The 13,342-nt window shown below is 35.3% G+C and overlaps 2 protein-coding genes across 10 annotated transcripts in view; both read right to left on the bottom strand.

Annotated features, from left to right (window-relative positions):
* Positions 1-9,046, bottom strand: part of LOC147845623 (uncharacterized) — an 807,608-nt gene extending 798,562 nt beyond the window's left edge. The window contains exons 1-2 of the mRNA XM_087244474.1: positions 8,414-9,046; positions 3,922-4,299 (exon numbers count right to left, since the gene is read on the bottom strand). The gene's annotated coding sequence lies outside the window, so the exon portion shown is untranslated. The remainder of the gene's footprint in view (positions 1-3,921; positions 4,300-8,413) is intronic.
* si:dkey-68o6.8 lies at positions 1,871-12,783 on the bottom strand. 9 transcript variants are annotated; one of them, XM_087244515.1, is made up of 10 exons: positions 12,651-12,783; positions 8,917-9,046; positions 7,574-7,661; positions 6,650-6,813; positions 6,373-6,538; positions 6,122-6,295; positions 5,323-5,376; positions 5,123-5,224; positions 2,565-2,701; positions 1,871-2,444 (listed from the first exon to the last, which is right to left on the bottom strand). In XM_087244515.1, exons 4-10 carry the CDS (start codon positions 6,722-6,724, stop codon positions 2,391-2,393), a joined length of 762 nt encoding a protein of 253 aa, XP_087100641.1. In that variant the 5' UTR covers positions 6,725-6,813; positions 7,574-7,661; positions 8,917-9,046; positions 12,651-12,783; the 3' UTR covers positions 1,871-2,390. The 9 variants fall into 9 exon arrangements, with proteins under 9 accessions (XP_087100641.1, XP_087100648.1, XP_087100640.1 ...); XM_087244522.1 differs by having other exon boundaries at positions 6,373-6,485; XM_087244514.1 differs by lacking the exons at positions 8,917-9,046; positions 12,651-12,783 and adding an exon at positions 8,644-8,771.
* Positions 12,784-13,342: the final 559 nt, after the last annotated feature.

The raw sequence follows: 13,342 nt of genomic DNA, 5'->3' as shown, positions 1-13,342 counted from the left end.
TCTACCCTTATTATACCTTGACATGTTATACTTCTTTTCTAGAAATTGACATTAGAAAAAAATTATGCGTTCCATACCTCAACGTGATATTACAGTTAAATTGCTGTCACAGATAACGTACGACAGTCCCAGTTTACAATTCATTTCTACAGTCTACAGACCTTAGTTAAGCTAGTGCCACAGATATAATTTTGATAAGAGTGAAGATAGGCAGTAAGTGTTAGACGTGTGTTCAATACATTGTAATGCAATGTAATTGTAATATAATAGATTGTGTCAAAAGACTTCAGTTGTAATGATGACTCAGAACTTGTCGAGAGATCCATTTGCAGTCTTTAATAAACGGGTAAAAGACAGACACGTCAGTAAAGGGCTATCCAAAATCAAAGTACAATATCAGTTAGGGCTTGCAGCAAACAGTCTAATAAACAATGCAAGAAAGAAAGAAAAAAAAAACACAGGAAGACAAATACAAGGAAACTCGCGCAGTAATGATAACAGGGTTAAAAAAGAACTTCAGAAAATTCTTTGGGAAATGAGAAGTATAGGACTGGGAGTTAAAATCAGGTGGAACCGCAATCAGTTTCAGGTTTGAAGAATTCTGGGGGATTGAGTCCAAATGAAACCCGACTAGAATTGGGCGATGACTCCCTCTGGAGGCGCAATAGAAGTATATAGTATACACTATATTATATGAACTGTTGATTAATTCATTTTCCTTTAGCTTAGTCTCTATTTCAGAAGTCGCCACGACGGAATAAACCACCAACTAATCCAGCATATGTTTTACACAGCGGATGTCCTTCCAGCTGCAACCCAGTACTGGGAAACATCAATAAACAGTTATTAACAGTCATACACTGCGGCCAATTTAGTTTATTTAATTCCCCAATACCGCATGTCTTTGGACTGTGGGGGAAACCAGAGCACCCGGAGGAAACCCTCGTAAACACGGGGAGAACATGCAAACTCCATACAGAAATGCCAACTGACCCAGTTGGGACTCGAACCAGCGACCTTATTGCAGTGTGGCGACAGTGCTAACCACTGAGCCACCATGTCACCCATGTTGGGTATGTTACTGCAGAAAAAGTAGTAAATTACTAATCAATTACATTACTTTACATTTCTAATGACTTTGCATGAAAAGTAATTTAATTACCAACACATCCTATTAATCCCTATACATTTCAGCACACAGCCAATAACAAATAAACTCTTAATTAATTTGAGCTGTTTTAAGTTTTAAAAACTTAGTAAACACATATTAAACTTTAGATTTATCAAAACATGAAATGTAATGACAACAGATTTCATACACATCATAATGACAGTAATTTCTTACTCAGGTCATTGTTTAAGCATATGCAATGTCCAGACAAATCTAACATTTCTTTATAGCTAAAACTATAGTTATTTTGCAAAAAATAAAAAATAAAATAAAAAAAATAATAATAATAAATACTGTACAATTCCTCTGCTTCTCTAAATTTATCATATATTGTCATGAACTAATTTTTAATTCAATAAATTTTTATTTTCAACACACCACAGTGAACCATAAATATTTTAACATATCAAAGTTGTGATAGTTTAGAGACAACACATTTATAGGACATTTGAATGTTTATAGTTATACTGGAAATGTGTCCCTATCTTTCCCGAGATGTGTTTAATGAAAATCATTGCAATGTTGACCAAAAAAAAACCTGCATGGACCAAATTCAATGGAACATTTTTTTTATCCATGTAAAGGTCACATTAGCAATATGTAATATTTGTACAGTCTGATCAGACACACACACACACACACACACACACACACACACACACACAAACACACTTGCAGCAGCATAACAAGCATGCCAAATTCAATTAAAATAATCTTTATTTTGATATTGCTTTTTACAATGTAGATTGTGTGAAAGCAGTTTTCACATAGATGCGGTTCTAATAAATTAAAACTCCTGCAGTACAGTTTTCACAGTTGAAGTTTAGTGTAATGTAAATATCACTGCTGAAATCCAAAACAAAGCCAAGACTGAAAAGTAACTCCACCATTACATAGCTCCACATATCCCAAACCAAGCAAGCCAGTGGTGACCGTGGTGAGAGACAAACTTCACCAATTGACAAAAGTGAAGGAAAAAGAGAAAGTACGATAATTCAGGCAGCAAGTGTACATTAAGTTCTTGAATTACATCTGTTGGTTGAAGGACAAATAGGCAAATGAAAAGGCAAAAAATAGTAATGGCTACAAAGAGGTCAGCACAAATCCAAAAGGTCAAGTGTTGAAGACCTGCTGTAGCTCAAAATGGAAGAAAATTTGGTCTCCAAAATTCACAGGTCATAAAGATTCACTCCGAGCTCAATAAACAATGCGTGGTACATCAATTACGAAGGGTAAACTTTCCCTTACGTTTCGGCATCTTCAATATTTCCAACTGAAAATAAAGTGATGCCTTGTTAGAAAAGCGCAGACAAAATTAGAAATTGTGTTTTGCTTTATGTATATGGACAAAAGTATTCAAATACTTCACACATTAGCAACAACTGCTTCTCACCTCCATGAGACTGCTGACGGTTTTCCCTTGGCATAATATACTTGTTTTCCAGGACTTACAGGATTCTTTTCCACCCCTTTCCTCAAATGTAAAAGGAGTGATCATTTCTCCATTGTGTTCAATGCAATTCTTCTTTCCTGAGAATAGGGGTGAGTTTTGATAGTTTATCAGTAAGAATATGTAAATTATGTACACAACATGAATCAGTTTTACAGTATAAATCACACAGTAAATAGTTTAAGGAATACAAAAACTGTGAAAGGCCCAAAACACCCAATCATCTGAAGATGTGCCCATGTGCATCATTTCTTTGCCACCACAGGTTAACAGGTTTTGAATATTTACTTGTCATTTCTTGAAGAATGTATTACTCAAACTTTTTTTTAAAGCACTGTTTATGTTTTAAGTATATTTATCTGGTTATCAAAATAAAAGATTGCAGGATATATTTATCATTTTTAAAATAATGTTCTGTCGTGGAAACTCCTTTTTTTCCACTAAAGAAATGTAAATAACTGTGAGAACTGAAATTGAATAAGACCAGACAGAGTTTGTCCTTTATCTCACTTTAATTCTAAGGAGAATGATCAGTTTACATACAGAAGCATGCCTTTTACCAAAAAGATGTAGTTACTCGCTCATAGTAGCTTATAAAGGCTAAAGTATACATTTTATGATAACAGATTTATGCAAGGGCTTCTTCAGGAGTTTCACCCCTCACACCATATTAACAGAAGGCCCTAAAAAAATATCTGCATTAGGTCATTAACCTTACAGTGCATCCGGAAAGTATTCATGGTGCTTCACTTTTTCCACGTTTTCATGTTACAGCCTTATTCCAAAACAATTTATTTCCTCAAAATTCTACACACAATAGCCCATAATGACAATGTGACAAAAGAGTTTTTGAAATTGTCGCAAATTTATAAAAACTAAAAAAAACTAAAAATCACATGTACATACAGTAAGTATTTACAGCCTTTGGTCAATACTTTGTTGATGCACCTTTGGCAGCAATTAAAGCCTCCAGTCTTTTTGTATATGATGCCACAAGCTTGGCACACCTGTCTTTGGGAATTTTTGCTCATTCCTCTATGCAGTACCTCTCAAGCTCTATCAGGTTGGATGGGAAGCAATGATGTACAGCCATTTTCAGATCTCTCCAGAGATGTTCAATAGCATTTAGGTCTGGGCTCTGGCTGGGCCACTCAAGGACATTCACCAAGTTATTGTGAACCCAATCCATTGATATTTTGGGGGTTTGCTTTGGGTCATTGCCCTGCTGGAAGATGAACCGTTGCCCCAGTCTGAGATCATGGCACTCTGAAGCAGGTTTTCATTCAGGATGTCTCTGTACATTGCTGCATTCATCTTTCCCTCTAACCTGACTGGTCTTCTAGTTCCCTCTGCTAATAACTTCCCCACAGCATGATGCTGCCACCACCATGCTTCACTGTAGGGATGGTATTAGCCTGGTGATGAGCAGTGTCTGGTTTTCTCCCTTCTCACTCGATGACTCAGCTTAAATGGCCATCCAGCTCTAGGAAGAGTCCTAATAGTTCCAAACATCTTCCACTTACGGATGATGGAGGCTAGTGTGTTTATTGGAACTTTCAGAGCAGCAGAAAAAGTAACCTTTCCCAGCCTTGTGCCTAGAGACAATCCTGTCTCAGAAGTCTACAGACAATTCCTTTGTCTTCATGCTTGGTTTGTGCTTTGACATGCACTGTCAACCCTGGGACCTTATATAGACAGGTATGCCTTTTCAAATCCTGTCCAATCAACTGAATTTATTCCAGTTGCTGATGACCTCCAGTTAAGCTGCTGAAACATCTCAAGAATGATCAGTGGAAACAGAATGCACCTGAGCTCAGTTTAGAGCTTCACAGCAAAAGCTGTGAATACTTATGTACATGTGATTTTTCAGGTTTCAGGCAACAATTTCAAAAAAAAAACTTTTTTTTTTAACATTGTCATTATGGTATATTGTGTGTGGAATTTTTAGGAAATGAATAAATTTAATCCGTTTTGGAATAAGGATGTAACATAAAAAATGTGGGAAAAGTGAAGTGCTATGAATAATTCAATTCAATTCAATTCAGCTTTATTTGTATAGCGCTTTTACAATGTAGATTGTGTCAAAGCAGCTTCACATAAATGGTCATAGTAACTGGAACAGTGTGGTTCAGGTTTTAGTGTTTAAGTTCAGTTCAGTTCAGTTTAGCTCAGTTCAGTGTGATTTAATCATTACTGAGAGTTCAAACACTGAAGAGCAAATTCATCAATGCGTAGCTCTACCAATCCTGAACCATGCGAGGCAGTGGCGACAGCGGAGAGGGAAAAAAAACTTCACCTGATGGGAGTGAAGAAAAAAAACCTTGAGAGAACCAATACTTTCCGGACGTACTGTATGGATTATATATTCATTTAGTCATGACAATATCGTTTACTGTATATTGCTTAAGAAAAAAGTAAAATTCCATCACAGTTCTTTGCAGATTATTATGTGTCAGAGGATGATGCTTCTTTGAAACATTAAAACAGTGATGGTAACTTACTGTCAAACAGTGCTTCTCTATCCAGTAAGGCCTCTTCTTCTCCACATGTGACAGGAAGCCATTTCTTGTGTTCAGGCATGTCCCAGAGCTTTACCGAAGAGGCTAAAAAGCACATTTAAAATGGAGGGTGAAAAAGGAATTGTTTTTTGTGTTCATTTAAGTGTCTAAACAAACACTTAACACCAAACCGCTTTACATACTTGATAATAAAAAACTTGAGTCTTCTGTCCTGGAGTCTGGAGAGCATTGCAGACCTGAAACATTTTTATAAACATATTTCAGCCAATATATTTAGACAACAGAATAGACTAGCAGATCAATGCAAGGCTGTAACAAACCATAAAAAACAGTGAAGAAAAACTTGAGGTATTTGTACCATGTTACTGTACATAAGTGCAATGAGAATGTGTTCATTTTGGTAAACGTTTTACAATTCTACACACCAAAGCACAATTTTGTACTTCTTTTTTTTTTTTACCATACTTGTAAAAAATTAATTTTAAACAGTCATAATTATTTTGAACTGTCACCATATTCAATTTTTATTTGTGAACAAACTGATCCTTATTAGTTGACGTTCATTTAGGTTCATAAACTGCACTGAATGATGTGGACATGCCTGACTGCATCTGTGCTCACTAATTCAAACAAGCAAGACAGAATAAATATTAATTTAGTTGTAATTGTTTAATTACAACAACAAAAGTCGATTCAAAGAAGCTTTGATACTTGAAAGAATCACTATATGTAAAGACATTGTTCAAGTCAGTTGTCTTCATTCTCCAACTTTATCACAGCCATTATGCAGCATTTGAAAAATTATGATGAGACTTATTTGGTAATTAAATAGGGGGTTTCATGTTCCTTTACTACTTTAAAAGTATTAATAGGAGTGATGCTTAATAGAGTGCAGCAGAGCAGTGCAAGAATTTCAAGCACTGGATTTTAATGTCTGTGTAGTCTCAATTAGCTGATGGTGTAATTGTGAATATAACTCACCTCTTTCCACATGTTCAGCTATTTTCCTCTGGCAATAAGTGCTTTGTGACGATGGCCCAGCTTCATTTCTCTCAGATATGCTCTCTATCTTTATCTTTTTAATCTCTCTTTCCTGTCCCGTGCTTTTATCTACAGATCTTGGCCTTATTTTTTGGTTTAGTGGATTCTCAAGATCTGAGGAATTGGAAATCTCAGTTATGAAATGAATAGGAAGTGCTAAGTGAAATAAAAAAAAAAAGATAATTTGTAACCTTTCATCAGCTCCGAGATGATTTCAGAGACTTGTGGGTAGCGCTGTACTATATGCTCTTGGTCCACACAATTCCAGAACTTTCTAACAGTCTTCATTCCACGCTTTTGAATACTCTCCAACACATTATATAAATCACTATCATTAGTGCTGACCTCCAGTTTTTGCTTCAAAAGCACAAGCAAAAAATCTTTAAGGTTAAATCTTTTTTCTTTCTAATATTTATACATGATCTAAAAAATAGTTTTTAATTTTATATATATATATATTCAACTTACATAAAGTTCATCTTCAATGAGTTCATTGTCCTTAAGAGTGCGGAGGAACATTAGTGGGCTCTCTAATGTAGACATCTTTGTCTTGTTTTGGCAAAAAAAAATTAAACAACTTTTCGTCTGTGAAAAAGCCTAAGTCCATAATGCTGTCTTTAATGCTGTCAGTTCTGCGAAAGAAAACAGATTGTGAATTCAAACAATGATTGATCAGATCATGACACATTACAGGCATTCAGCCAAATCTTCATTTGCAGATAATGAAACTGCAACCTCACTACTCATACTAAATGCACAAACATGTATGGTTTTCAATATGTAAAGATTGGAGTTAAGGTTATTCAAGCCTACCAACTACTAGTTCTTGAAATGTGATAAAAGGTAAATACCACATGGTTGGAGACTAAGAAATCTTTTGTCATAGATTTGAGCAAAACAGACAAAGAAAGAAAGAAAAAAAGCATGCCTGATAAATTCAGTCTGCTTATGTTGGCTGATTCTAATTTAAAAGCTTTTACATAGAGGATTTTTCCAATAGTGAAATTATACAAATATAGGAAACAGATACTCAAATTAATCAAATTAATACCAATTTATAAACCAAATGATTTGAAAACATTTTATTTTTTCAGTTTTGCCCAACAAAACAATATAAAAAAAAATCCACATATGTTTTTAAAAGCAGATTGTCTCCCTCATTTTTACTATTACAAAATGATAGTTGTTCACAATTGTTCACAGTACAATCACTTATATTTCTTTTCAATAACGCACACAATTTATGATTTAACCATTTACTGTTAAAGGAGACTCATGCTAACACAAAAGTCAAAGTGGCTTCATGGATTGTTATTTGAAATTTGAAGAAGGAAAAGGAAAGGAAGTAAAACAAGACATATTTAGCATTAAAATAATAAGTGTTGTACTCGCCCTGCTGTGTCCACCTCGTCTTTGTGAGTTTCTCTTCTTTAATCCATTCAGTAATGAACAGACACACACGTCATTTTGCATAACCCAGCTAAAAAAAAAAAAAAAAAACAGCTGAATGCAAACAGGTAATGCATTAAGTATAGTGAATATTGTGAAATGCTGATCCACCCATGCATAATTTAAAACAACAACTGTAGTTACATGCAGATTTTTAAATGAACACATGTTCAAGTAAGCTGTTACATGTTAATTGTTCTTAACTTAAAATGTCTGATCTCATGTTAATTTAAGTTAATAGTGGAAGTAAGACTAGTGGCAACTAGCGAATTTAGTAACGCTAATTGGTGCTATGATTAGCATTTTTGAGTGGTGCAATTAAAAAAAAAACTGTTCTAAATCTAAGCTCATGCTGCATTTGTCATTACCATAGTATCTATTTAAAAACTGCTGCTAAACTAGTGAAACGTGACAGGAATAGTGAAACTACTACAGCACACATTTGGTTGGCTGGTTGTTTATTGATCATCACGCAATGATGGGTTTTTTTTCTTAATCATTATTTTTAAATTTTGCAAATGTTACAAGATACAAAAAAACAAACGAAGTTAACACAAATGTGCAATATCACACGAGCAGCAGTGCATTATGGTTGTATGTCGGCACTGGAGGGAGGCGCGAGTTAGCATGAGGCCAGTCTGAGTGCCTCAGTGTCCCACCAGTGACAATTATACAGACCAGTACAACCATATCTACTGCGAGTGTGATATTGCGTTTACAGCAGTTCAACGGCATAACCAAAAAAGTCAAACACAAAGACTAAAAATCATTTTACGTCAGAACAGCAGAAACAGTTGCTACTTCACCAACATCACTTTAAAGCTAGTATTTGAATGATTCTCCTGCAAAGTGTCTAAAGTGATAAAAACAGGTGACTTTGCTCAAATTTTTAGATTATAAGGCTGAACAGAATGAAATGCCATTAGTCTGGAGACCCAGTATTTCTGTTACAATTGGGAGAAACCAATAATTAACCCCAATAAGCCAAAGCAAAGCAAATACTATCAGATTACTGTTCTGTTTGCGATAAGGAAAAACGCAAAACATGCGGGCATTTCTTCTTTCTTTCTTTTTACGAACTAGTCTGCAGTAACGAAAACAAGAGATGCATTAGAAAAAAAGAGATGGCCAACCAAAAAGTAACTCAGGCTTATACAGAGTGGCCAACAAAAGATACATACATTCCTTATAATTGAGTGTCCCATCTCACACTCAATACACTACAACACACAAGAGAGAGAGAAAGAGAGAGAGACAGAGAGAGATCGACTTAGAATGTCACTTACCAGTTTCAAAAAATGCTGATCTTTTCTCCAAGGGCTTATTATGTGGTCTCTGTCACCATCATGTGGAATGTCAACATCAACTGTCTTTTCTCTGCTTAATGACAGGCAGATGGATGCCAACGTGCTGTATCTAAATTATAAATACTTAAAATAGGCTCTATCCTTATAAATAAGTTGCATAGATGCAATATGTACAAAAATACATTATGTTGTCCAACAGCTGCAATATTTGTCAAACTGTATAGTGAGTTTATTGATCTGCTTTCACTCCAAGTACAAGAGTAAAGAGGCTATGGGCCAAATCCAATACTATTTTTGTACCCCTACACCTTCCCCTCCCCCTTAGCCTTTGCAACTCTGAGGGTTAAGGGGAACCCTGCTAAAAAATCCAGCTAAAACCAGCTTGACTAGCCTGGTTTAAGCTGGACATAGCTGGTTTTGACTGGGCTCCCAGCCTGGCAAGGCTGGTCAAGCTGGTTTTAGCTGGATTTAGCTGGTCATTTTCCAGCCTGACCAGCTAAAACCAGGCTGGAAATGGCTGGAAACCAGCCTGGAAGTGGTCAAAACCCCTCTAAAACCAGCCTGTTTGACCAGCTAAAACCAGCCAACCAGCCTAGGCTGGTTTAAGCTGGATTTTTCAGCAAGGAAAGGGCTTCAAAATTTACCCCTAAGACTTGGGACAGCAATACATCACCTGCACACATCATCATGTCCTCGTAATCTCTTGCTTTATATGAGTTCAGATGATTGCGCCTACTGTAGTGATTCTAGTTGTATTTGGTGAATCCAGTGGTGCTATTTTTTGTTTTTTATCTTCAGGAAACCACTGAAGCCATGTATTATGTTATCAAAACGATCTAATGTGGCAATAAGATCGTAACAGTACTGTGCATTTACACAGTGGCCATATTCATCTATGAAAACACACCAAAGACAACATTCATTATAGCAGACACTGTAAAAAGCCCATTCCCAGCCACTAGAATTATCTGACAGGGTACTGCAGTGTCATCAAGAGTCAGAATGTCGTGGGACTGCTGTACAGAAGTTAGTATTAGGGATTACCCAACAAACACATTTACGTTGTAGCGATGTCTGCACAACGTTGTATTTTTTCAAAGGCAACGTTGCCGCTTACGTGCTCGCTACATTGTCACAACGTAGAAATGTAAGACGTGAGAAGGCTGTAGCAACGTTGTCGTGCGACATTCAGCAACCGCGAGGCGGCGTTCTTACTACTTGTATTAATATTTTTTTGTGGCAGTTTATCATTACTGCCTAGAATACAGGATAAGCAGCAATTCTTTTCCAGTATTGCTTAATATGAAATATTGTTCATTTATTTTTCCTATTTAATTTAAAAACTGCATGTGTAAACTTTAAAGTGTAAAAATGCCACACAAATGAATATAATCAAACTTTTTATTATATATTTCACAACATTTAATACATACAGCACACATACAGTATCTAATTATAAGCAAACAGTATAAAATAAAGTTTAGATTATATATATATATATATATATATATATATATATATATATATATATATATATATATATATATATATATATATATATATATATATATATATTTAAACTAAAGGGTAAACAAACAAGAAAAGTAAACAAGAAATCATTAAAATGTAAATAAATATATAAATAAATATATAAATTAAAATTCAAACACTGGTCAGTGAAGCTCTGGACTGGAGAATACAGCAGACCGGGGAGCGCAGCTGAAGACCAGTCGTAGTTGTTGGTATGGAGAAAGCAGTCAGAGGAAGAAACAAATTCAACGGATAATCCAGCTTCAGAGATCCACAGCAGACAAAAGTCAAAATAGGCAGTGAACAAGAGAGGACAGATCAGAGCTTGACACAACAGCACTACACAGGAAATGACTATGACTAGCAAGTTATTGAAGTTTCAGACATTTATTGTAATTTCATTACATATAAAATCTCCAGAGTAATTATGTAGCCTACTTTATTTTAATGTTTTAATAATATATCATATACCAAAATTACAAACAATTAAATAAATTTAGAGATACAGGGAAAACAGGTTTGAGTTAACAGAAGTCAGAGTAGGTCTCCGAATACTTACTTACTGTAAATTATGAGAAGAGAAAGAAGAGGTCCTGTAGTTGTGGCGTTGCTCGCTGTTAATGAAATGTTAAACTTAGTGTCATTTCAATAACAGCTGTACAAAATAATAAAGTAATTTTTCATAAGCATGATCTATTTTCCACATTATGGACATGCTGTTTTAGGTAACATAACTACATTTAATAGTAAATAGAATAGTATACTTCTTACCTCATTCAATTCTTCTTTCCATCAGGAATTACAGCAACACTGATCTGAGGTGAATTCAACAGCTGAAAACATTCTGAAAGACAAGTTACATAAGTAATTTGAAAACAACAGTGAGTGATTAAACAATAGTTTCATGCAACTTACGCATAATTAAAATCCAGAAATTATCAATAGAAGATTACCTCCATGTAAAAATAGCCTGTTGAGCAAAGAGAAGAGTGGGTTTTAAATAAAACATCAAAAGACCAATCAAAATAGAAATTTAGACTAGCAGACCTTTTAATTACTATCTATATTAATTAGGCATATGAACCTCAATTTATATACTTTAACTTATAGGGATAGCTCACCCAAAACTGACAATTCTGCCATTTTAGCCTCATTCTTTATTTGTTCCAAACTTATTTAGCTTTTTTTCTGCTAAACAATAAAGAAGATGTATTAAATAAAGCTGGAAAACTGTAACTATTTAATTCCATAGTGTTTTCCTACCATGAAAGCAAATGCTTACAGTCTTTAATGTTCAACAGAATAAAGAAACTTAAAGGTTTGGAATCACTTATTATTTACAGGGCAAATAATTCGTGAGTACATATCATTTTTGAGTGAACTGTTCCTTTAACGGGACGCAATCTGCACAGAGATGTTTTGTTTTTAAAAGTTATTTTGTGTTTTGTAAAAAGTGGGTCGGCTTGTGTGATGAAGTATCATACTAACTGATCACGATGGATATGGAAAAAACTGAACTTCAAAAACATTATTGTCCATTTGACTAAAGACAAGGCGTAGGTAAATAATCAGGAAATGTTTTATCGAGAGATTTAACATAATGATTTTAATGTTGTTGCCGTCCGTTAACGGAATGCCGAAATGTTACTCGCTCGTAATAACTTCATTACGGCTTTTGTGTGTGTGTAATGTTGGAACAGATTGTTGTCGAAATCATAGGTTTGTTTGAATATCCACGATTTATGTATCTTATTTAGCATGAAGAAATAAAGCAATACTCACGTCTCCTCGGTCGTTGATGAATGAGACGACGGCTTGTTGAAATTTAAACTGATTCAGCTGTGACCAGTAAATGTTGTACAGTGGTCGTCCACGCCACCTAAGCACAACCTAAAGCATGCGACCCTCATGATGTTTAAATGGCAACCTTATGACATCGTTGTGACAACCTTTAGAAACAACGTAGAATCCTCAACCTTTTTGCAATGTTGGTACAACGTTGTAGGAAGGTCGCTACGTTGAGGCAACGTTGTGTGTTTGTTGGGTATAGATTGCGAACAGTTTTTTTTTTTTTTTTTTTAAAGCATGACGGTAAAACACGAACGCGGTTATGAATATATTAAAACGTGTTTGTTTGTTTTAAAAATTCGTAATGATGACAAAAATTACTAATTAGTGTTTACCTTACTTTCGGGAGCAGCTGGAGCTAGTGTATTCTGTGAAATTTCTCCTACCCCTTAGTTTTGAGTGTGGTCCTGAAAAATCTTCGTTTGAACGGGTGTATATCCCTTCTCTTTAGCCCTATGCCTTCAAGCTAAAGAGAATTGGGACACCACTACCCCTTCACAGGCACGCGCAAAACGAGAGTTATGGGTAAGGGGAAGGGCTAAGGGGTAGAATTGGGATTGGGCCTATACGAGTTCTGATATTGCAGAATATCACACGACTTTCAGCCAATCAGATTCAAGAACCAGACAGTACTGTTGTATAAACATATACATCTATACACATTTACAAGATATTATATAATTTTGGACTTTTCAGAGCCAGTTAAATCTCTTTTAATTCTGCATACCTTCATTTGGGTAGTGATTTCCTTGACACCTCCTCACTCATTACACAAACACACATCACGCATAAGCATGTCAGACAGAATGCATTCAGTGGAGCTACTGACCTCACTGTGAGGACCGGGGCTAGGGGTTATGCGCATTCCAATGTTTAAAGGGATAGTTAACCCTAAAAATGAAAATTTACTTGCTATTTTCTCACTCTCAACCTTTATGAGTTCCTTTTTTTCAGTTGAACACAAAATCTGATATTTTGAAGAAAGCTGACAACATTACCATCGACCTCCTTAGTAGGAAAAACAAAT

This window comes from Danio rerio, chromosome 3 (assembly GCF_052040795.2).
Source record: "Danio rerio strain M-AB ecotype USA chromosome 3, GRCz13ab, whole genome shotgun sequence".
Taxonomy (NCBI): Eukaryota; Metazoa; Chordata; class Actinopteri; order Cypriniformes; family Danionidae; genus Danio; species Danio rerio.
The sequence above is the reverse complement of the archived record's forward strand: the minus strand, read 5'-3'. Positions and strand labels throughout refer to the sequence as shown.